This window comes from Calliphora vicina, chromosome 1, assembly GCF_958450345.1.
Source record: "Calliphora vicina chromosome 1, idCalVici1.1, whole genome shotgun sequence".
NCBI classification, from domain to species: Eukaryota; Metazoa; Arthropoda; class Insecta; order Diptera; family Calliphoridae; genus Calliphora; species Calliphora vicina.
In genome coordinates, this window is record NC_088780.1 from 152,771,328 (window position 1) to 152,796,992 (window position 25,665).

The window sequence follows — 25,665 nt, forward strand, 5'->3', positions numbered from 1 at the left end:
AACAAAGCATATAAGCTTTAAAATATATGTATGTAAAATAGATTGACTATCATTGACATGCAACCAAATCCACTACAAAAGTAAAGAAATTGAAAAAGCAGAGAAAACAAGCCAACAAAAAACATACAATTTCAAGTTCTTATATTCACACCCAACAAGATGTGTTGAGAAGCTCAGTTATATTGCTACTACTATAGCTTTTACTAATACCCTTGCTACTCATACTCAAAGAGTATATTGTAGTAGTGGTAACAGCAACAAAAAAAAACAGAAAGAAAAGAATATTGGAGAAATGTACAAAAATTATTCAATGACTCTAAAGCGGATGTTGCATCAAAATCTATTTACATATCAAGCAGACAACAGTCAGAAATGGTGACAAAAATCTTTGGCAATAGTATTAGTTAGTTAACACTATCACTAAACAGACATACATACATGAAGTACACACATACTTAGAAGTACTTCCATACATGCATATATGTATACATATGAGCTCAAATATTTTATGCATACCAACTTCTATTACAAATATGCCATTCAATGTATTTGTGTGTGTGAGTGAAAAATTCCACAAAAAAATATTTGAAAAGTTCACCAGTTTTTCTGCATTATACAGTTAGAGTTCTAAATTACAAGCCATCAATGTCTACACTAAGAGAAATTAACCAATAATGGTATAAATTTTTACTCAAATTAGATGTCGAATGCAGATTTCTTAACCTTTAACTACGGATGAGATGGTGGTAAATTTTACCCCCTGTTTACAGTTTTTTTAAGTTTTATAACAAAAGGCTTAATTTTTTAATTTATATAAATTAAAAATGTTTATTATACCCTTCGCCATGAGTGGCAAGGGTTCTTCGTTTTTGCTCCGATTTAAAAAATATTACATACTATACAGAATCTCCTCGTCAAGCACTACAAAATCTTCTCTTATAGCTAAGGAGATATTTGCATTTGAAAATTAAATTTACAAAAATGTTACTCTCTAGTTTTTTGATAACAGCGAGTCCAAATATTTCCTGATTTTATAAATTATTCTTTTATTAGACTGACAGCAAATGTATATGGGCAATTCCACGAGAATGATAACCACGACTGAAAAAGAAACTTTTATTCAAGATGATTTGAATAGAACACAAAAATGTTACTATGTGAAAGTATTTAGAGCTTATTACAACATTTTAAGAGCAAAACTAATATTTTAAAGTTTAAACAGACTATATTTAATTCTTTAATTTAATTGGAATCTTTTAGGCTAAGATTGTGGCGAAAACTAAGCTAACAATTAGCATGTAGTATGAAATGAATTTGACTCTGATTGGTTTTTGAAATTTTAAATTGTTTGTTGAAACCGAATATATTTTTATACCCTTCACCTTCGTGAGAAGGGTATAGTTTGTCATTCCGTTTGTAATTCCTACATTTTTCATTTCCGACCCTATAAAGTATATATATTCTGGATCCTTATAGATAGTCTGTCTGTCTGTCCGTCTGTCTGTTGAAATCAGTTTTCTGAAGACCCCAGATATCTTCGGGATCCAAATCTTCAATAATTCTGTCAGATATGCTTTCGAGAATTTTGCTATTTAAAATCAGCAAAATCGGTCCACAAATGGCTGAGATATGAGGAAAAAACCAAGACAACCTCGATTTTTGACCAATATCTGGATTACTAAGACATTAATATAGACAATATGGATATCTAATGACAGATATTTCAAAGACATTTGCAACGACGTATATAAGACCATAGTAAGTTGGACCTACAATGGATCAAAATCGGGAAAAAAAATTTTAACCCGAATTTTTTTTCAAAAAAAAAATTAAAAAAAAAAATTTTTAAATTTAAAAAAAAAAAAAATTTTAAATAACAATCGAAAATTTTTTTTTTCCAAAAAATGAAAAAAAACAACTAAAAAAAAATTAAATTTTGTTTACCTAAAAATATTTAAAATTTTGAAGTATAATTTGGTGAAGGGTATATAAGATTCGGCACAGCCGAATATAGCACTCTTACTTGTTTTTTATTCGTTTTTGTACACATACAGTGGTGGCCAGGAATTTAAGACAAAAATTGTTTGCTACATTCCACGTGATTGTCAATTATTTTTTCAAATATTTCCACAAATATGTATGCATGAGGACTGTTTTAACACACAAGTGTGTTTTATTCGACTGTGTCAATTCATACATATTCACCACGAACACATAACATTTTTCTACAACTTGACCAAAAAATTTTTTTTTTAAATAAACATATTTTCTCACATTTATATCATTATATTTTTATTATTATAAAATATTCGGACCAAATTTCGTATTTTTAGTTCCATTAGTTTCGGTCATATCATGTTATTAACAGCGGATGTTCGCTGAGGTGGGTCAACGTATTTCCACATATCTTTGTCCATATATGTTTTACCGATTTTTCCAAACATTTTTCAGAAACTAGAAACATTAATAATAAATTTCATACCCTTAGAGGTCCTTTTATTTTGGCTCTATCGCACTTAAAATTCAGTTGATGAAAAAAATTCAAGTATTTGTCTTAAATTGGTGGCCACCACTGTATATTTACAGAATATATGTATATTGTTTTACTATAAAAGAAAAATCTGTCACGTACCGTATGTCACGTACGATATTAAATTTTATTTATTATAAAATCATTCGAGGATTGTTTTTATTTAAATATGACGGATTTTTTTGTCATAATTTTTTTTTCTCTTATAAATTTTAAAAAAACTAGTAAGAGAGCTATATTTTTAGGTAAATAAAATTAATTTTTTTCAAAGTAGTTTTTTTCATTTTTTGTTAAAAATTTTTTCTTGAATTGTTTTTTTTAAATTTAAAAAAAAAAATTTTGTTTTTTTTAAATTTTTTTTTTGGTGAAAAAATAATTTGGGTTAAAAATTATTTTTTCCTATTATGACCCATTGTAGGTCCAACTATGGTCTTATATACGTCGTTGCAAGGGTCTTTGAAATATATATCATTATATATCCATATTGTCTATATTAATGACTTAGTAATCCAGATATAGGTCAAAAATAGTACATAAATCGAGGTTGTCCTGATTTTTTCCTAATATCTCAGACATTTGTAGACCTATTTTGCTGATTTTAAATAGCAAAAAAAAATTGAAAGCATGTCTGACAGAATTATTGAAGATTAGGATCCCGAAAATATTTGCGGTCTTCAGAAAATTGATTTCAACAGACAGAAGGACAGACAGACGGGCGGACAGGCGGACATGGCTTAATCGACATCGCTTAATCGGATCCAGAATATATATATAGTCTATAGGGTCGGAAATGAAAAATGTAGAAATTACAAACTGAATGACAAACTTATATATACCCTTCTCACGAAGGTGAAGGGTATAAAAATTGTTTAAAAAAATAAAAAAAATATTTGGAAAAAAATAAAAAAAAAATTTACAAATTTTTAAACAATTTTCCAAAAAAATAATTTTAATATTTAGTCCAACATAAGATTCGGCACAGCCGAATATAGTTCACTTATTTGTTTGAATGTAAAAGTCTTTTCAAGGGCAACAATTCTCAAATCGCATAGTCCACATCAAAATTTGGTAAACGATTTTAGATGGCCCAATATGTTGGATATTATAAAAAAATCTAATTTTTGGGATTTTTAAAAATTTGTTTGGGAATTGCGGGATTCCTAATAAGAAATTTAAAAATTTGTTTCTTTTTTTGCATCTCCAATAGAAAAATCTATATAATTGTAAAATTCCTTTAAAAAATATTCATAAATCAAAATCGGAACCATTTACAAAATAATTAGGAACATATGTTTTTTAAGTGGCAAATTAATTATGGACAACTTAACATCTCACAGAGAATGGTAACTTTTAAAATTTTTCGATTATTCTCCTACTTTTCTCTATGTGTTTTTATTTAATTCCAACAGCGGATAAACAGTGTGCAACCATATAAACTTCCTTGTACTGACACAATGAGTACGTATATGTACGTTTGCTGGAATTTTTCTTATATGTAAGACTTGAATTTGGTTAAATGACTTTTATACTTTTTCATGAGATTTTGTTGATTGCATGATGGCATCATGCTACAAATATTATACTGAGGAAAAAGCTAAAAATGTAAAGCAGCTTTTTCACTTCCTAACGATTTTCCATAGACACACTTATACTCTAGTTTCAGCTTCTCTACAATTGCAATAATAACGACAGTCTTGTGTATTTGTTACTAGTGTATCCTTTTTAGTTAACGAACTTTTACATTACATTTTTTTTTTTGATCTTAACTTTTTGGTGTTGTAGTTGCACTTACAAAAATTTGCATTTACTCATTGCATTGCAATGAGTTGAAGATGAAATTGAGGTATTGATAAATGTACTTCATTGCGAAAATTGACAGAAAAACTAGATTGTGGTTAGTTTATAGGAATATAGTATGTGCTGTATTAAGTATATTTATAAAGGGTGTTTTTTTAAGCTCGATAGAATTTTGAAAGAGCAATACATGACATTAACATATGAAAATGATTTCGGGCATATGGCCACTGCGGCATTGCTGGCCATATGTCACGAAATATCACGACAATGTTGGCCTAAATTGTTGCTGATTTGTCAGCATAGACCAATAACTTTACGTGACTCCACAGGAATTAATCGAGAGGTATCAACTCGCAACACCTTGGAGGCCAATTGACAGGTCTATTTCCTGAAAACAGGTCGCACGTAGCGCCATTCTTTTTAAATCACATCTCGCCCTGATCAATGTCATACATATTTTCAAACAAAAATTCATTGATCATGTTGCGGTAATGATCTCAATTGATCGTAACGCGAGCTCCCGCGTACTTTTTGAATAAATAAGGTTCGCCAGCGTGTAAACAGCACAAAATGGAGCATTTTTCTTGTTAAGCCCAAAATGAGCCTCATCGCTGAACACAATTTTACGATAAAACAGTCGTCTATAAGTTGCCCGAATTTATGACTTATTTTCAAAGTAAATTTGGCTAATTTGGTAGCATTGTTGAAGCGTCAATCTATTATTGAGTATAACAGAGGATACTGATCATAATTGTCCAAAAGAGAGCGCAGTATGACTATTCGTTTGACAGTTAACCTTTTCGTAAGTTCTATCGGACTTAAAAAAACACTCTTTATGATGCTGTCATTTACATATGTACATACAGTGTTGGGTGTATATAAACATATGTAGAGCAGTGTAAATACTTACTACAATATTTTACACTAGTTCATCTAAAATTATATACTGTATGTGTACTTATATTAGCATACGTATGTTTGTACTCAGTTGTAGTTCATTTTTACTTTTTGCAAAAACACTCTTCAAGTATAATGGCTTTGGCTGTTTTTATTCCATGTGAAAAGATTCCATCAAGTGGATAAATTAGTTGCAAATAAGGTGCAAAAGGAAATCATTTAGCTTTTAGCAATGACTACTGTCGAAAAATTCTCTGCACTCATGGTAAGTATATTTTATTTTCTACAGCTTATTGCTAACTACAACAGTATTGCTGCTGTTTGCGTTGTCAGTTTTGTGTGTCAACTGCACTTCAAATTCTTTAACGCGCTTATGTGGTTGAAATGTGTGAGTTTAGTTTGTGTAAAAAAAGAAAAATATACGGAAATTGTTGAATATTTATTAAGGAAAAAAATGTAATGAATTGGCATGAAATTTCCATTTGCTCTACTTTTAAGATTATTACAGGAAATGAACTAATGGATGTTGTTTCTATGGTTTATTTTATATAAACGGCTTTTTAAACTGAATTTTGCAAAATTAGAATAGTTATAATATAAATAGCAGAAGGAGGTATCTGATGTTAACTTAGTCATTTGGTTTCATTTTAGACATGCAAATTGAAGTGTTCAGTGTCTGGTTTTTAGAGGAACTCTTTAAGGATTTTTACTGTTTTTATAAGTTTTGCTAAAGTTAAGTTCTTTTTTCACTAATGGGTAGAAATAATTCTCAATGCGGAAGCAATGTTTTTATTAATGCTTTTAGTACTCCCACTTGTTAGCATAGCAATCTATCCAACAATTTCGACTGCTCAAACCTAACTCAATCATGCAGCTTGTTTCGATGATTTGGCACCAATGAACATTATAATTTAATTATGACCAGAGAGCATCATATAATGGTTGCTGTCAAATAATTGTATGGTCTGAATATGACATACACGCAGAGAAAAAATATAATTGTGGCAATCTTGTATATGGTTGCAGTAAATAAGTATATGTTTATGTCGGCCATTTTTATGATAAAGGATTTACCAAATTATGTTGTTCTCGGCCTGACAATCTGGGAACAACATATACTTGTTTACTGCAACCATATATATGATTGCCACAATCATGTGAATGGTAAGTTAACCATATTATGGTTACCACAATCATATAAATGATTAATGTGATTATAATATTGTTAAAAAGTTGAATTGGTAAACATGCACAATTATATTTTTTCACTGTTATATTAATACATTAATTTAATGCCTTGTTATAGAATATAATCATATGGAATCATAATAATGTTTAACAATTATATTGCAATAGTAGCAAAACCATAAAGTGATTGTGATTTTCACCTCAACCATAATATGGTTATGTAGAAATGTGTGATTCCAGTTAAATCATAATATCATTATTTTTAATATTATTAGATGACGTGACCATATTATGATATTGTTTTATGAAAATGGGTATTTTTTGTTCGGGCAAAATTCCGTTAATTTTCATCAAAGAATTATTTTTAACCTCATCTGGATGACAAACAAAATTGTCGAATTTCGGATGATGGCAATCCACATGTGATCAATGTTTTGTGTGGATTTTGGGCTGGTCCACATTTCATTGAGAATGACGCACAGTGGCGGCATTTGAGTTTTTCGTTGCAAAAATCATAAATTTTAAACCAAATGAGCTAATAAAAAAATTTAAAAGGCATGTTATATATAATTGATCGTTCTATGAAATGAGCGTTTGAAAAGTGTTCTAAGCCTTTCAGGTGCATACTTATGGGCTAGCAAAGTTGAAATTTGTAGAAAAAAAAATTTTTTACGGAAAGTAAAACAAAATATTTTTTAAAAATGTTTGATTTTTTGTTTCTTTTTTTGGTTTAAAATTATTCGAGAAAAGATTAAGTTTATTTTTAAAATATTTCGGAAAAGATTTTTTTTAATTTATTTTTAAATTTTTTGTAAAATATTGCTCACAATCCGTAAAAGAAGACATGACCATACAATGGCATTCAACGACACGTAAAAATTATAAAATTCGTCAAAGAATCATCTTGAACCTCATCTGGATGATTGAGTATGTCAACAAACAAAATTCTAATGGGTTTTCACGGTTATATATAATTGCCTAAGAAAGTATGCAACACATTTCTGTCTTTTACCTCTATAAAAAATGGACATGTATACATTAGGTAAAGGAATAAATAATCAAAGAACATATTGTTACGAAATTGTACTTGAATTCAAATATAACGATTTTAAGGGCTGATTTAAAAGTAGCATGATGCTTTCAAATAACAGTGCTGTAATAGCAAACTGTAACATATCTGTGGGCATTATTAAATAAAAGCTTTCAGTTGATTTGATCGTAAGTTGGCAACGCTGTATTCGAATTCGAATATTCAGTTAAAGAACATTGTAGAAAGTACACCACAGATGGCGGATGGAATATTCGAATTTTGACAGTTAAAGAACAATCTGGAGTGCAGATGGCAGTGTTATAAATAGTGGCAGAGGTTGCAGTCGTGAGTGAGTTTATCAGAAACGCTATTCGAATAAACATCAACTGAGTGCAGTAAAGTGTGCTGTATTTTTCAAGTGAATTCGTATACATTATAATGTGTCTGTATTTCTGAGAATTTATAAACGTGTATAAAAAAAACATTGAGTGACTATTTAATTCTGTTGTTGTAAATTTTAAATAAATAAAGAGTTGTTACAATTTTCAAACTACTAAACGGCTTTTATTTGCAATCAAAAGTATCCGGTTTATTTAAAGGTAATAAACCAAATGTTTTGAAAAGGTTAAAACGTAACAATATTTTGAAAATATGGCAAAAATAGAAATTTATAGTTTTTTTAATTTTGCATCAAAGTTGACAAATATTTAAAAAATGGATGTTGGTAAATATTGATTTACCAGGACAAACAAAAAGCAAACAGATCTATCAATAAAATGAAAAAGAAGACCGATGCGTTATCTAGTTTTTGAAATACTGTATCTGAAAGCGGACCAAATTACATAAAAATGTTTTTTTTTTTTGAACACTGAAAATCAGTCAAATTTGAAGGGCTATATCTTCTGAACCAAAAATCCGAATGTAATAATAGTAGGATGTTTGAACTCGCTGGACAATATTTTTTAGGGACACATGAAATTTTGAATTTTTGCAATCTCACTTGTTCTACGGGCGCCACAGTTCGACGTCGCCGTCAACAGCGAGCACTATAGGTTGTTGATTATCAACTTCTTTTGGCTTTAATTGAATGAAATGGACACCAGCGACATGTGGTTTCAACGTTCCACACAGCTCATGTTACATTAGATTAGTGGTACGCAAAAAGAGGCATTTAATTTGTGTGCTCTTTTGGATAAAAAATAAAATATCCACAACAACATCAAGAAACTGAATGAATTGTGTGTATTTTTATGCTCTATTACGCTCTTTTGTTCACATTCGGGTTGTTTGACGAAAATCATCGTAACCTCAATAATATGAACGCCTACCATGGCATTAGATATTATCCACGAGCTATTTGAGGGTTTGATCATAACTCGTGGAGGCGATGTGAACTGGAGATCGTGCGATTTGTTCCCGTTAGACTTTTCATATGAGGTTTACTTTTTTTTAAAGATAAGTAACATTAATGACTATATATTGACTACGTTACTTTCTTTGCTATGTTTGCTATTAGTACAGGTTGCCGCGCCTCTGGTGCTACATATTTTATAGCCATTATTTATTATACATCGGAGGCGTTTCAATGCTATACCGTCGAAGGAGTGCGACGGTTGTTGATTGGCAGCGACTGGGAATCGAACGACCGTAAATATCTTATCATGCTTAATGATCAAACAGCACCTACATTTCGGATGCGCCCAATCCAGCGAAGTCGAGGTGGATATTTGCACGGAATTTCCAATGAATAAAGAATTTTGATGCTATCACACACACACTTTGTATAATTTAAATTTAAGGGAAGGAAGAGCCTTTACATAAACTTTTAAGAATTTTTAAACATAATTTAAGTAAGGCTTACATTTCTTATTTATTTAATATACTTAGTCCGTTTTTATTATCTTGAGCAGTACAAAATTTTAAATAACTTTCCATTTAACTTTTAACTTCCAGTCCCAGTGTGTGTCTGCAACTAACACTTATATTCCCTCAATATTGAAATTTGTTTAAAAAATCCTTAAATAAGCCATAAAATACTGTTTTAATAAAACCTGTATATTCTAACATTCTATAAAAATTTGCTTCCCTATCGAAATATTTAAATTTAATACATCATAAACATAAATTTATAACCAAATAATGTTTTTTAAACAAAAAAAAAACCGAAACTCCTAAAACCAAAAGCATAAAATTTTTGCTAAAAAAATAGCTAAAAGACAGGGAAAGTGAGAGTACAAAAAACGACTTTAATGTTTATTTTGTGACATTTATGGCCACCTAGAGTTTGTATTCCCTGGGAAAGCTAAAAATTGCAATGTTGTCAAATGCCAAAAATGCCAACTGATACACTGAGACTTGTTCATACTCCCTCCCTAAATCTCTCGTGCATTAAACAGTCTAATGATACGTAGGAAAATAACAATATAGAGTGTTGAAAGAGAAAAAAATTGTGATAATAGCAGGGTGTAAAATGCTGTTGTGTAATTTTTTTTTTCTGCTGTGAACAGTGATCCTGATTATTTGTAACCAATTTACTTCATCTCTACTGTTTGTGTGAATGTATTTATTTTATAGCTAAAGTGTGTGTTTAAGTATGTATAGAAAATTTAAAGGTGGAATGTTAGCAGCACAAGTTTTAGTTTAATATTTAAGCTTAAAATAATGTTTATGGGTACACTTTTACATTAGGATGCTTTTTGGATTTTGCTTTGTCCAACTAAAAATTAAATGCTGAAATTATTATAAATTGGATTTTATTTTCAAAATTAAATTTTTTGGCATGACATAGAACTAACGGTTATCCAGAAAATTTTAAATCAAAAACTCTCTGTAGAATCTGTTAAAGTCAACGGAGACCTATACTGTTATTATACCCTTCACCTTCGTGAGAAGGGTATATATAAGTTTGTCATTCCGTTTGTAATTTCTACATTTTTCATTTCCTACCCTATAAAGTTTATATATTCTGGATCCTTATAGATAGCGGAGTCGATTAAGCCATGTCCGTCTGTCTGTCTGTCCGTCTATCTGTTGAAATCAATTTTCTGAAGACCCCAGATATCTTCGGGATCCAAATCTTCAATAATTCTGTCAGACATGCTTTCGAGAATTTTGCTATTTAAAATCAGCAAAATCGGTCCACAAATGGCTGAGATATGAGGAAAAACCAAGACAACCTCGATTTTTGACCTATTTTTGACCTATATCTGGATTACTAAGACATTAATATAGACAATATGGATATCTAATGATAGATATTTCAAAGACATTTGCAACGACGTATATAAGACCATAGTAAGATGGACCTACAATGGGTCAAAATCGGGAAAAAAAATTTTTAACACGAATTTTTTTTCACAAAAAAAATTGAAAAAACAAAAAAAAAAATTTTAAATTTTTTAAAAAAAAAAATTTAAATTTAAAAAAAAAAAATTTTAAATAACCATCGAAAAATTTTTTTTCCAAAAAATTAAAAAAAAAACTAAAAAAAATTAAATTTTGTTTACCTAAAAATATTTAAAATTTAAAAAAAACTGTAAAAAAATTAAATTTTGTTTACCTAAAAATATTTAAAATTTTGAAGTATAATTTGGTGAAGGGTATATAAGATTCGGCACTCTTAATTGTTTACCAATAGATTTGTATTGACGAGATCTTTCAGAATCTAATATTATTTCAACTCCACAGTTCTTTTTCAACGTAAAAATAAAAGTTGAAATGAAACTCTTAAAAAAGGAGTTTTATTAGAAGAAAGGAAAAAAAACTTATTTGAGGAGTTTCACTTTTCCCGTCAGAAAAAAACTCATTTGAGTAGTTTTATTTTTTCCGTCATAAAATAAAACTATATTCGTTTATTTTCTACTTTTTTTCAATATCTTTCTTTATTGAGTCTATCTGATATAATGTTTGTAGTAATTTATTTATTTAAGAAAAAAAAACAAAAATTTGATAATAGGAATCAAACAATAGCAAATTAAAATCCCACTTGATTTTATTTTAATGACAATTTTTTTGTTTTACAAATTTTAATGATCTGACCAGCGGCAAGCTTTAAGTGTCTATTTACATAAAATGAGTTTTATTTTCTGACCGGAAAATTAAAACTCCTCAGATGAGGTTTTTTTAATGACTGCAAAAATAAAACTACTCAATCGAGTTTTTGTTGTGACGGGAAAAATAAAACTCCTGAAATGACTTTAACTTTATGACGGAAAAAATAAAACTCGTCAAATGAGTTTTTTTTTTGAGTCCTATTTAAAACTCTTTTTTTAAGAGTTTCATGCGGACTTTTATTTTTACATTGAATAATAACTGTTTTAGATGGATTTTTATTTTTAAAGTCACAAAATAACAGTTATAAAATAACTTTTTAGATATCACTTATAACATAGAACAATTTTAGACCTTTTTGGAAGCAGAGAAAATCGAAAAACCTTACACATCCCTATTTTTACATTACTTCCTTATTATCCTTTAAAATGCAAAGATACTTGAAACATTTATTTTCATATTTATCTGAAATTATAAAATTTAACCAAAATTTTAGTATTTACTAAAAAATGATGATGTGTAAAAATTCTTTTTTTTATGCTTCTAAAACTTATAAACTATAAGATAACTATAAAAAAAACAACATAAAAACCTTGTACAACAAAAAAAGAAAATTGATAAACTATTGCAAAAACTATATAACTACAGCTTAGGTTACTGGACCAAAATTTATTTACCATTATTTTCATTCTCTTTTAATATCCACTGAAAATTCCGCTGAATATTCAAAGAAACACACAAAAAAAAATTACATAAAAATGCATTTTTAGCTGTTTTGCTAAACATTATCATTTTGTTTAGCATTTGATGCTCCACTTACATTTGTAAATGTCCTTGCTGGCAAACAAGAAGAAAAACTAAAAAAAAAAATATTAAAGTTTTTATTTTATTTTTGTTCTTGTGTTGTGTGTGTGTCATAGTCTCTTAGTCATGGTTTATAGTTAAAGTGGTTTATTGTTCTAACATTTTTCGTGTATCACCATTTTTATTATTATTTTTTGTTGTTGTTTTTGTTTTTGTATGAGTTTTAATTTACATATTTTTACAACGTTTTTGGGGTTTTTATGGTTTTAGCAAAAGTTTTTTTTTTTTTTTTTGACAAAAAAAATATAGGTCACTTAAAAAGAAACATAAATGATTTTTGAAAATGGTTAAACGGGAAAAAAAACTTATGTTTGTAACACATTTAAAATCAAGATTTATGTTTTGAGGTTTTTGGGTAAAAGTTTTGTTTTTCTGAAATAATTTAAAATAAAAAAATTCAATTTGTAAATTGTTTAAAATTAAAGTAAATTCCGAAAATTTGTACTTAATAAATAAAATATCATAACATGAAATATATAATACAAATTTTTATATAAAGCTCTTAAATTTCTGTACAGTAATTGTAAAAAATTTGCATAATAATCCATAAATTCCTGCACATTAAAACCTCTAGACATATAAATATTATGCAACCATCATTATCCAATTTATTCCAAAAACTAGTTAACAAACCCAACAATAATTTGTAATTGCATGAAATATACAAACATCTTCAAACAACAGATATTAAATGAGCTTTTGTGGGCCCAAACTTTTGTTGTTATTGTTTTAAGGCTTAATGTTATCTTCCTTTCACAAGCCCATTCTTACACATTAGAAAGGCGCTTATTTAGCAATTTGTATACTCTTATATATAGTCCGTCTTTCCGTCTGTATGCTGAAATAAACTTTCCATAGCCGCCAAATAACTTACTTACATGATTCAAACATCAATGTATCGGGAATTTTTCCGGCTCGGTTGCTACTTAAAATCGAGACATCGGTTTCAACATGCGAAATATGGTTTGTGAGGTTCCGAAGTAATGACTTTTACACGGAAGACAAAGATCGCCTAGGTCAGCTAGGTTTGTAGGCTTGAAGACCAAGAATTGGAGGCATTACTCCATGAGGAGCTTCCAAATTCATTGGGGGCTACTCAAGCAAAAACTTTTGCAAGCAGCAGGATTCATCGAAAAGCAGGGAAATTAAGTAAAGAAGTGGCCACTTACAATCCGTACGCACTGTAGTAATCATAACAAAGCTCCCAGTTATCAAAATGGAAAAAGATTTACATATGTTTTTAACAACAAATCTACCGCTTTTCTACAATGAATTGCAAGTCAAGCTAGTGATAAAATTGTGCACAAATATCTAGAAAATCCGACTTTGTCGTGTTAAAAGAAACCCAAAATCCGATTTTTAGCAGATATCAGGTCAGAAATTTTACATCTCGGTAGCTCGAGGTAGTCTTTAAATATGAATACGTAAAATTGAACAAAAATATTAATTTGGCAGGCAATCCGCAGCTACTGTTAGAAGAGTCAAGATTTTTAGAAATGTTTTTAAAGAATTTTCAGAATTATATATAATTTATAAGATATCACACATCCGATACAAAGTTTTAGTCAAGTTGTCATTACTCAATGACAAATTGTCATTACTCAAATACAACTATGAAGTGGTATAATGAGAATGATATTGATGTTATAGCAAAACTCATCAATTAAACAAATTGCCCAAATCTTCGTCCAATCGAGATATATTGGAGAATTGTTAAACGTAAATTGAAAAAGAGTGCAGGTACAGTAAATAACCAGATTTTGATGAGAACAAAGTGGAATAAATATGCTGGAATAACGGTAGAAGTGGGAAGTAAAGTTGTGCAGCTATTAATAGGAGGCATAAAAAGAAAGGCCAGAAAATGTAATCGAAATAAAGACACATAAACCTAAAGTTATATTTTTTAAAGCTTAATAAATTAACTTTAATTTCATGTATAAAATGTTAACATACGTTATATCGTTTAAAAGTTATGCTCACTTTAATCCGTACGGATTTTAAGTGGCCAATTCTTAACCATACGAATTGACGCTGAGAGACCTTGAAAGATGATTTTGTATGTCTGAATTGCGGCTTTATTTTTATTTTTTGCAATGTATCATTACCTGCAAAGCAAAATTGATCCATTAAGATAGCTAACCAGGCGAATAGATGCCAAATGTCCAAGGCACTAAGTAATGCTCTGCATTTGGTGGGACCATAAGGAACCTATCTATTATGAGCTGATGAAATCTGGCAAGGCCATCACAGGGAACCTGTACCGAATGCAACTGATTCGTTTGAAGCGAGCATTTTCCGAAAAATGGCCAGAATATGCGGTCAGACATGAAACCATAATATTCCATCATAACTACTTAGTCAGCCTGTGCTCCGTCCGTACGACTACTATTTGCTTCCATCAATGCAGAACGCTCTCTTTGGGATACGCTTCACTTTGGAACAGAGTATCAAATATTGGCTTGATTCGTTCTTGGCCTCAAAAGATGAGCAGTTTATTTATTTATTTATTTATTTATAAAACTAACTTAAATTTAAAAATTATAAGCTAATTGTTTAGTACTGAGCTATAGCTACTTGGGCTTTAAGCTCGATTTAATTATTTTAGATGAAGTTATAAATGTTAGTTTGTTTTAGGAATTCAATTATTATTTTAATGTTATCTGTAGTTGGATTAGAAATCAATGATAATGGGTTTCTGTTAGCAAATATCTGTGGTCTTAAATTTTGAAATTCTGGGCAGAGGGAAAGGAAATGTTCGGGAGATGGTGGACGAATAATATTGCAGTTGCAGATGGGTATATTGGATATTTTTATTAAAGAGCCATGTGTATATTTAGAGTGTCCTAGTCGAATTCGAAAAAATTTTATCATGTCTCTTCTATGAAGATTGTTAATATCACTATTAGAATATTTCTTTATATTGATTTTTGTACAGTTAATGGTTTTATACCAATGGGAAGTTCGGGTGAAAGTGTTATCCATATCATTATAAAAGTGCTTGATATATTTCAGGAGATCCTTAGAGTTATAATTTTCAGTACTTAATAAAGGCGTTCTTAGTGTCTCCTTAGCAACCATATCTGCATATTCATTTCCTTCGATGTTACAATGGCTAGGTGTCCATATTAAAGATACATTGTTTCCCTTATGAATCAAGCAATTTCTTATGTAGGATGCATAGGGGTTGTTATTTGAAATGTTCATTATCATTTTCAAAGAAGATAATGAATCGGAACAAATCACGTATTTGGCTGTCTTTGATTCAACATATTTAATGGCTTGATATATAGCAATTAATTCAGCAGATAAAATGGAACTATACGATGGTAATATTGAGGTTTTTATGACTTTATTATTTATTGTTACACTATATCCTACTATATCTTCGGATTTCGATCCATCGGTATATATAAATTTATGTCGGTGGTATTGTTCTTGAATATCCTTAAATAATATTCTAAATTGTGAGGGATTATGTTGGTTTTTGTTAAAATTATGGAGTGAAGTATTTATGCGGTTAGGGTCAAGAAACCATGGGGGATAATTTCTTGTATTAACTCTAAAAGGTTTTAGGTTAATGTTGAAAGTCTTGAAATTTTCGTTTATTTTCCAGATAGTGGACAAGATTTTTGGAATTTTCTTTGTATTGTTAATTTTTTTCATTATGCCATTTAATAGGATATTTGGATTTGTCAAGAAAGAAGAGGCCAGTTTAGTTATACTAATATTTAGTTGTGTTTCCAAAGATGGAATGTTTGCTTCGTGAAACATATTCTTACATGGAGTTGTGCGGAAAGCTCCCAGAGAACTTCGAACAGCTGAATTCAATATTGTATTTAGTTTATTTAATTTGGATTTCGGGGAGAATCCAAAAAAAGGTAAAGAATATCTTATTTTAGATATGATTAAAGCATTCGTAATTAATAGTAACATTTGTACATTACAGTTAAATTTGTAATTAGATAGGCATTTTATGATGTTTAGGGGGCTATTTAGAGCCTTAACAAGGTTGTCTATGTGTGTATCCCAAGTGTATCTTTTGTTTAAATGTAATCCAAGAATCTTTAGGCTATCAACTTCTATTAGTTGAAAATTTGAGGAGTTAATGGTGCATTTACATTGTCTTTTACGACATATATGGATAAATTTGCATTTGTTTGTAGAGAGGGTTGCCCCCGAAAAATTGCACCATTGACTGATATTTAAAAATAAGGTATTTAAATCTATTACTGGGTTTTTGGTTTTGCCGGAGTTGATTATCAAGTTAAAGTCGTCGGCGTATGCCGTAAACTCAATTTCTCTATTCATCTCAATGATAGAGCAGAGTTTATTGTATGCTATTAAAAATAATATGACCGATAAAGGCGAACCCTGGGGTATACCGTTTTGTAAAGGATATGTTGAAGATAGTTGATTGCGAATTCTAACTACAATTTTTCGGTTACTCATGAAGTTGATAATGTAATTTATAATTCTAGGGCCTATTCCCCAATGTGTTAATTGGTCAACAATCGTATGAATCCCGATTTTGTCAAAAGCTTTCTCAAAATCCAACGATATTATCGTTGTATGTTTACCCTTGGATAGATTGCTGGCAATATGATAGTCTACATAAAGTAGACTATCTATTGTCGATCTTCCCTGAATAAAACCGAATTGTCGACTACTTAGTAGCTTATGAGTCGTCACAAACCACCAGAGCCTATTAGCAACCATTTTGTCCAATGTTTTAGCTAAACAAGGATTTAGTGAAATTGGTCTATACGCATTTAGTGATGATTTATCCTTACCGGGTTTATGAATAGGAATAGCAATACTAATTTTAAAATGTTGGGGTATAAAATTGTCTAAAATATTATTATAAAGAGTTAGCAAACGGTGTTTCATTTCAACTGGTAATTGCCTAAGCATTGGATATGAAATTCGGTCTGCGCCAGGGGTTTTTCCCCTTACTTTATTTAAAACTGCCTGTAGTTCAATGAGGTTAAAATCATTTTCAATTAAGGTAGCTCTCTGGTTTGGGATAAATGGAGGTGTGTTATTAAGCAGATTGTTCTTACAAATCATAAACTCTGGTGAAAAGTTTGAATCTAATGAGTTGACTGACCAAAAATTACCTAACTCATTTGCTATTTCGATGTCATTGGTAAGTGTAACGTTTGGGTCGTTATGGGTTTGGATGCAATGTATTCCAGTTTTCGATTTGTATCCCGTGAAGTTTCTAATATTTGACCATATTTTTTCTGATGTAGTAGAGGGGTTGATAGTAGAAGTGAACTTGAAAATAGATTCCCTTTTATATATCTTCATTTGTCTCCTAAATGTGGCGCTAGCCTTTTTGTAATTGATCATATTCTCTGTGGTCATATTACGTCTAAATTTATACCAATTTTGATTTTTAATTTTCTTTAAGTTCTCTAAATCGGAGTTCCACCAGGGAACCTTTGGTTTGTTCAAATTGTGTGTTTGAGGAATTGCCTTATTGGCAGATTCCAAGATTATTCTATTAAAATTCGCCGCTTCCTTATTAATGTTGGAACTAATTTGTCTTTTTGAATGGGATTCAATACAAAGATGTCTATATTGTTTCCAGTCTGCTTTATCAAGTTTGAATTTAGGTTTGAAATGTTTAATTATATTGCACTGTGGGTCAGAGAAAAGTGAAATTATTATGGGGAAGTGATCACTTCCGTACAAAGTTTTCTCAATGTTCCATTGCGCGTGAGGTGTAAGTAAGGGAGAACAGAAGCTCAAATCAACACTAGATAATGTTGAATGTGAATTAAAAAGAGTGGGAGAATTATCATTTAGTAAAATATAGTTTGATTTGTTAATGAATTTAGCTAGAATTCTGCCTCTAGTGTTAATCGATGATGATCCCCATAGATGGTGCCAACCATTGAAATCACCAGTAACTAGAACAGGTGTATTAGTGAAATTTAAGATGTTTTCTAGATTTCTTGTTGTAAAGCTTTGGCAAGGGGGAATGTATGCAGATATAATTCTGAATTTTAATTTCGATTGGATTTCAACGCATATTGCATCGAAGTCGTTTGACAAATGTATTTGTTTTTGTTGTAATGAATTGTGAACCAACAATGCGACACCGCCGTAACGTGTTGAAGAAGTATTAATTGAATAAAAAGAAAAGTTAATAGGAATCGAATGAGTCGTTTTGTTATGTATATGGGTTTCTTGTAGTGCGATAATTTTTGGGTTAAGTCGTTTTATAAGTAAGGTTAGTTCATTATAATTATTATTAAATCCATTTATATTCCACTGTATAATATTAATGGTCATATTAAGTAAGAAAATTATTTAATATATAAGAAAGGCTTAAGTATTCGGGTTAACTTTAATGAACTATATAAGAAATAATTAGATAAAAATTGTTAGTAATAATATTGTTGAGAGTTGCATACACTGATAGTACAAATAGTTCCGATCGGGTAAACAAGACAACGACCGAACTCGCCATAAGGGACTATCCCACCCATTGGAAGCACAGAGTACAGATAATTTACCTGTAACGAGTATCCAATAAGTAGAATATTACCGCCATGAGCGGATCCGGCCGGTGCCAAATCCACCCGAAAGAACTAAGTGAACTATCAGTGTCTAATATAAAATCTTAAATTAGTTGTTTTTTGTGCGTTTTGCTGCGGCCTCTGCATCTGCTTGCTTCTTTAATTTTTGTCGTGTTCTTTTGGATGTATTTGCTGGGAGAATTTCTATAATTTTTGTATCCTTTTGTTTTGTGATCTGGGATGAATTGCTAGCTGTTTCGGTATCTCCATCGGATGTATCAATTTCGGAATAATCTTGTAATTTTCGAGTAGATGATGAGAGTGTTGGTGGTTGCATTGAGTTTTGTTTGTTTGATATTTTGTTTTCGGTTTTTGGATCAATTTTTTTAATATTAGTTTGTTGCTTATTGTTGATGTTTAATGTTTGATTTGAAGTATTTTCGCATGTTGTTATTGAAGTTGTTGTTTTGGTCGCAGTAGAGTAGGAATAAGTAGATGAAATATTTCGCTCATGGTATTTCTGAACAGCTGTTTTTTTGTTTACCTTTTCTAAAGTTATTATTGCTTGTATTTCTTTTTCTTTTATGAATATGGGACATGTTTTGTTGTTGGGAGAATGATTTGTGTTTTCGTTGTTATTTTCAATACAATTTATGCATGAAGATTGTTTATCACATTGTTCATTCTCTATGTCAGTGTGGAATTCATTTGAACATACCGTACAGAGTTTTTTATTGTTACAATTATTTATGTGGTGACCAAAGCGTAAACAGTTTTTACATTTTAATGGGAGAGGAATATAAGGCCTTACCCTTACTCTTTCATATCCAATAAATATTTCAGAGGGGAGGTTAGTTGAGCCGAATGTGAGAATAATTAATCCAGTTTCTTTTAATTCATCATTCACTTTTCTCATTATTTTATTTATTTTGTAAATATTTTGGCGCTTTAACTCATTTAGTATTTCTTCTTCTGGTATATCGCGAAGATCATTTGAGTAGATTACTCCACGTACAAAGTTGAGAGAGTTATGTTCTTTCATTTCTATTTCAATATCGTAATTTAATGAACACAATTGAATAAGCTTACTAGCTTGTGTGTAAGTTTTTGTTTTTATTAATATCGTACCATTTCTTAATTTTTTACATATTTCTACTTCTCCTCCACATGTACTGTCAACGACTTTCTTTATTAAGAATGGCGAAACATTTGCTAAAGTGTATTCACTGTTTTTTCGAGTCATTATTAAGTATTTAGGACCGGTTGATACAATTGATAATTTTTTGGAATTATCAAACCTAATAGGGGGTTTGTACCCCTCGTCTGGTGGATCTTTCATCAGGATTTTTAATGTATATAAATGTATCAAGGTTTGTTTGAAATTCTTTATTGGATATTGTTTTTGTTAATTTAAAATATTTACAACAAAAAAATAATATAATGTTTTAAGCTGAGATAACGAGAGAGACTTTAATATAATTATGATTTGTCCGTTGATTGCAATTTATGTGTTGCTTAATAGGCGAACTGACACAAACTGAAGATGAGCAGTTAAAAGAAGAGGCTAATGCTAAAAAAAACTAAATTTATATATTTATAAGAGACACTGTATATTTAACGCTTATTTTGCCATTATGTAGAAAACTACACAAACTGTAGCTTCGTGAAATTTCTTAAAATGTCTTGATGGTAAATCATTAATTTGTACTACCAAAGAAATTATGTTTCTAGTGACATACCTTATGTGTGGAACACAACACACGAGGGTAAACAACGTAATTTTTTTTTTTAAATTGTGAGATGAGTTTTAATATTTTAATAACACTGTCCAACAGCATTTTTGGAACATAATTGCGAACCTATAATACTGAAAGGGCATATTGAGTAGATCATTTTTGTAGAATAAATAGCTGGTCTGAGTTTTTTTGGGTAAAAGTTTTAATTTTTTGATCGAAGGGATCATTATAGTAGAGAGAATTCATATTGTCAGAGTTTTATTGTGGAATTTTATGGGGATAATTTTGGTGGCAGATCTTAGCAGTTCCCTCTAGCTTCTCTCTTTGGAGTTAAGTTTAACTCTTTTTTCGAGAAAATAAAAAAATCCTTTAAAAAAAACGTTTAAGGGTAAATTTATTATATGCATGCATTTTATTAATTTAAAGTATCGTCACCTTAAATGCAAACGGAGGTAACTGCAAAAAAATTTTATTTATTGATTGATTATTGTTTGTTTTATCGAACTACATGTTCACACAAAATTTTAGACTCCTACAATCAAAAACGCCGACTATGTTAAAGAAATTCTAACGGACGTTTAACTTTACTAGTATTGATTGTATAACGTTTTTTGCTTCTCCTGAAAAACAAATAAAGTTTAGTTACGTCCGTTTGAATTTAAGGTGACGATATACAAAAACTAAGTAAATTTTAATTATTAAATTTTTACCAAAAACTTCGAATAAAATGTTATCCGATTTTCAGCATTTGGTATTTAGATGATGAAGAATTTTAGACTTTGAAAGCATCTAAAATCAAAAAATTGCTAAATAAGAGCCCCCCTAATACACACACTCACGCACACACCCACACTTTTATTCACTGAAACAGTTTAAGGACATTTATGCTCTTTTCATACTACTCACACACACACAAAGTCATACGCCATTAAATTCTCCTACACAGAAATTTCTTCACATATTATTCTTTTTTTAGCAAAATATTTTTCATTAAAATGCTAAAACAAAACAAAGTTATTTTCTTTTGACATTTTTATGCTAATTGAATGTCATGGTAACGAAATTACTATCGATACGCCACGTTTTTGTTTTGTTTTACTTGAGTTGTATTAAATAGACAAACAAAAAAAAAACAACTTAAATGAAAATAATAAAAAATAAATTTATTTAGTTTAAGTATTTTTGCTGTTCTTTGTTATTTTTATGTGGGATAAAGCAGCAGAAAGAGCAGAATTATAAGAATGTAATTTATAAGAATTTGTTTGAGAAAAAAAAACTTTACATTTCCTACATCAAATAGACAGACACTTTATACAGAAACAAAATTAATGGTCAAATTTGGGTGTTAAAAAAGAATTCGCCAAAAATTTATTAGCTATTTAAATGGAATTGAAAAACTTCAAATAAATTCTGGGGAAAAAGTTTTTAAGAAATCAGTTTTATTAGGGTCTGCTGTTATTAATAATTAAAATGAAATATGTATTCGAAAAGTTCTCTAGAAACGAAGGATATAGTGTCCTGCTTTTTTAATGGACCGATGTTAATTTAATATAGAGAGAAATGCTGTCCCTATTAGATATGTCGTTATTTATTAGAAATCTGAATAACCATTTTTCATCCCTGCCCAGGTCAGCCAAAAATGTTATAAGACTAAGAATTGAATCCATTAAGATTGTTGTCAAACTCAACAAAATCATTGGGAGCTACTGAAGCAGTAATTTTAAAACGTTTTCGAGCAGCATTATTCAACCAAAGTCATCGAAATTGGGTAGCATACGAATTGAAGCCGAGAGTCTTTGAAAGACGACTTTGCATGTCTGAAATGCTGCTTGAACGCATAAAAGAAAATCATTTTTGCACCGGATCCATAACGATAACCCTAAGAGTAAGAAATAGTATGTGAAGCCCGGCCAACAAGCCGAATCGACACCAAAGGAAATTCTCTATATTTGGTGGAAGAAAAAGGGTCCTCTGTATTATGAGCTGATGAAACATGAACAGACCATCACAGGCAACCGAAAATTGCCCAGAATATGCGACCATACATGAAACCGTAATATTCAATCATGACAACGTTTGGCCACATGTTGCAATACCTGTTATAAACTATTTAGAATGAAATGTTAGGCACATTTTGCCTCGCCCGTTTTACCCGACCCACAGTGGGTTGAATGGTACCCAAAGTGGCGACTAATTCATAGAAGCCGTAGTTTTAAAATATTATATTTTTTTATTGAAGAGTTATTATAAGCACATAAAAACACAGCATTTTAGATAAAAAAGGTTAAATTTGTTTTAACCCTTTAAGAGCATTATTGTTTTTTGGAAAAAAAGACCTTTTTCACAATTTATGCTGTAACTTTGGAATGGAAAGCGATAAATTATTGAATAAAATTGGAAATTAAAGCATACTTCATGTGCTACTAAAAAATTCAAAATATAAATTTATTGTATGTATTTACGTTAGCATAAATTAAAATCCAATTTTTGTTTTACACAAAATTTTATAAATGTTAAAATTTTTTAAAAAAAAAACCAAAAAAGACAATATTATTATATTATAAAAACACAACATTAAAAAAAATGTAAGAAAACTATTTTTAACCTGGTTTGTATCAGAATATGTTTTTTAACAAGAGGAGTTATTTCACTATAACTTAAATAAGTAAAAAACCTTAATAAACCCGCACGATTTTTTTTCTGTATATAGAAGCTGAAAGTTCATATTTTAAGAGCATTGAATGGAATTTTCCCGATCTCGCCCTGATTTTTTTTAAACTCAATCTATATATCGAAAAAACCAAAATAATGGAGAACTTTAAAAAAAATCTTAACAAATATTTTCAAAACATTTATCTAAACAAAAATGATTTATTTATGTTTTCAAATACCTGAATTTGATGGTACCATTTTAATATTTCTACTTTTAATAGATTTAACAAAAAATATAAGCTCTCGAAATATCACAATTTTCAATTTTAACCACAGCACGTAAAATTTGTAAAAATTATTTGACTTTGACCGCTCACTGCCAATAAAGTAAGTTACTCACAACTGTAATTTTAGCAGTTTGTGATGTATTATTTAATGCACTTTAACCCAATACCAAACATGACTAAAACAGATAAAGTTCAGCTTTTGAATTAATCCCCACTTTTGGTACGTTTCAACCCTCTGTGCGACCGTGCCCCGTCCGACTACTATTTTTTTCGATCGATGCAGAACTCTTTCTCTGGGGAACGCTTCACTTTGGAACATACTTAGTGTTCGATATTGGCTTGATTCGTTCATAGCATCAAAAGATGAGCAGTTCAATCTATATGTTGCCAGAAACCTTATACAAATGTTTCAAAATAAAAGCTAAAATTTAAAAAAAAAAATAACGATTTCTAATTTGGTTATATACAAACCTGTCATCATTTGTATCGGAATGGCTTCAATTTCCATTAGATTTTGTTCTACCTTCGTTATATTCCAATTAATTCTGTTAATTCGCAAAAAATAAATGTTTTCTTTTGTTTAATTTTGAATTGGCCAGTAAAGATGTTAATTAATATAAAAACAATAATGGTGGTTTTATTCCAAAAATATTCATTTTACTCTTTGTAAAAAGCAAAATACTAAAATAATTCCACTTCGATCGGAATAGAATTCTGTGCCAGCCTCGTTAATATTCAGGAGTTTTTGAAATAATTTGAATAATGCACTTGTTGTTGGTCTTTTTGGGTTAAATATTTTGTGTTGTATGAATCTTCTTCATTTTGTTTGGAGCTTTGAGCTTATTTAGAGAAAGTCAAGTTCAAAAAACATCATATAAAACTAAAGATACTAATTCTAGGGAATTATCACACAATTTCCCGGGATTGAACGTTTTGTGGAATTCTCGGGACTCTGAATTACCTATCTAGCTGTCATCAATAGCAATGGGCTTTGTTATTAACTCCATTTAGAAATTTGAATCTATTTATTTATTTTATATTAGAATACAATTTTAAATTAACTAGTTGAGTAATAAATACCATAATCCTGTTCCAGTAAAATAGACCAGTAACCAGTAACGCCCAAAGATATTAGTCTAACACCCACCTTAAAGTATACCGATCACTTTCTGAGTCGATTAAACGATGTTCGTCCGTCTGGCTGGCTGGTCGGCAGGCTGGCTGTGCGCAGAGTACAGGTCGCAATTTTGAAGATATTTCGATCAAATTTGGTACATATTATTTCTTCGGCCCAAGGACCAAGCCTATTGAAATCCGTCCATTATTTCACCTAGCCCCCATACAAATGTCCTTCCGAAATTGGACTTTATCGGTCATAAAAGTTTAATTTATATATTTATATCCACAAATTCCGCTCCAAATAAGTTTTATCTATACAAAATTCATGTCACCATATTTTGTTACGATCGGTCCATAATTACTCATAGCTCGCATATAGACCCGCTTCCGATAATCACTTTAACGTGCATAAATCGCTTAAAAATGTTGGTATACTCACAAAATTCAACATAGTAAACTTTCGTATAGACATAAATTACACGACCTAATTTCATGATGAACGGTCCATAATTGGTCATAGCTTCCATATATGGCCCACTTCCGAAAATCACTCAAAAATATAAATTATTGAAATTTTAAAAGAAAAATGTTTTTGCTCTTTTACTTAGTGTAGGGTATTATATGGTCGGGCTTGACCGACCATACTTTCTTACTTGTTTATACTGCATTTTACTAATTTCAATTATTTACTTTTATTCAATTTCAGCCACCAATAGCCGGCCGCTGAACAATTCACCACAAGGTTCATTATCGGGGCCCCAGCCACGTTTTCTATCGCGTGGTCATACATATCGTGCTGTAGTGGGTGATACTTTGGTTTTACCCTGTCAAGTGGAAAATTTAGGTAAGTGTATAAAATAAAATAATAACTAATAAATTTATAATATTATGAAAACAAATTGTCAAAATTTTCATAAAATAATCTATTAAAAATAAGTATGAATTACTCAATATCAAACTCTAACAAATATTGCTATAAAATTTATTA

At 30.0% G+C, this 25,665-nt stretch overlaps 1 protein-coding gene across 1 annotated transcript in view; it reads left to right on the forward strand.

Moving 5' to 3' along the window:
* Nucleotides 1-25,665, forward strand: part of klg (klingon) — a 256,568-nt gene that overhangs the window by 169,417 nt on the left and 61,486 nt on the right. Inside the window, exon 2 of the mRNA XM_065503447.1 lies at nt 25,384-25,521. Within this exon, the coding sequence (XP_065359519.1) occupies nt 25,384-25,521 (138 nt within the window). The remainder of the gene's footprint in view (nt 1-25,383; nt 25,522-25,665) is intronic.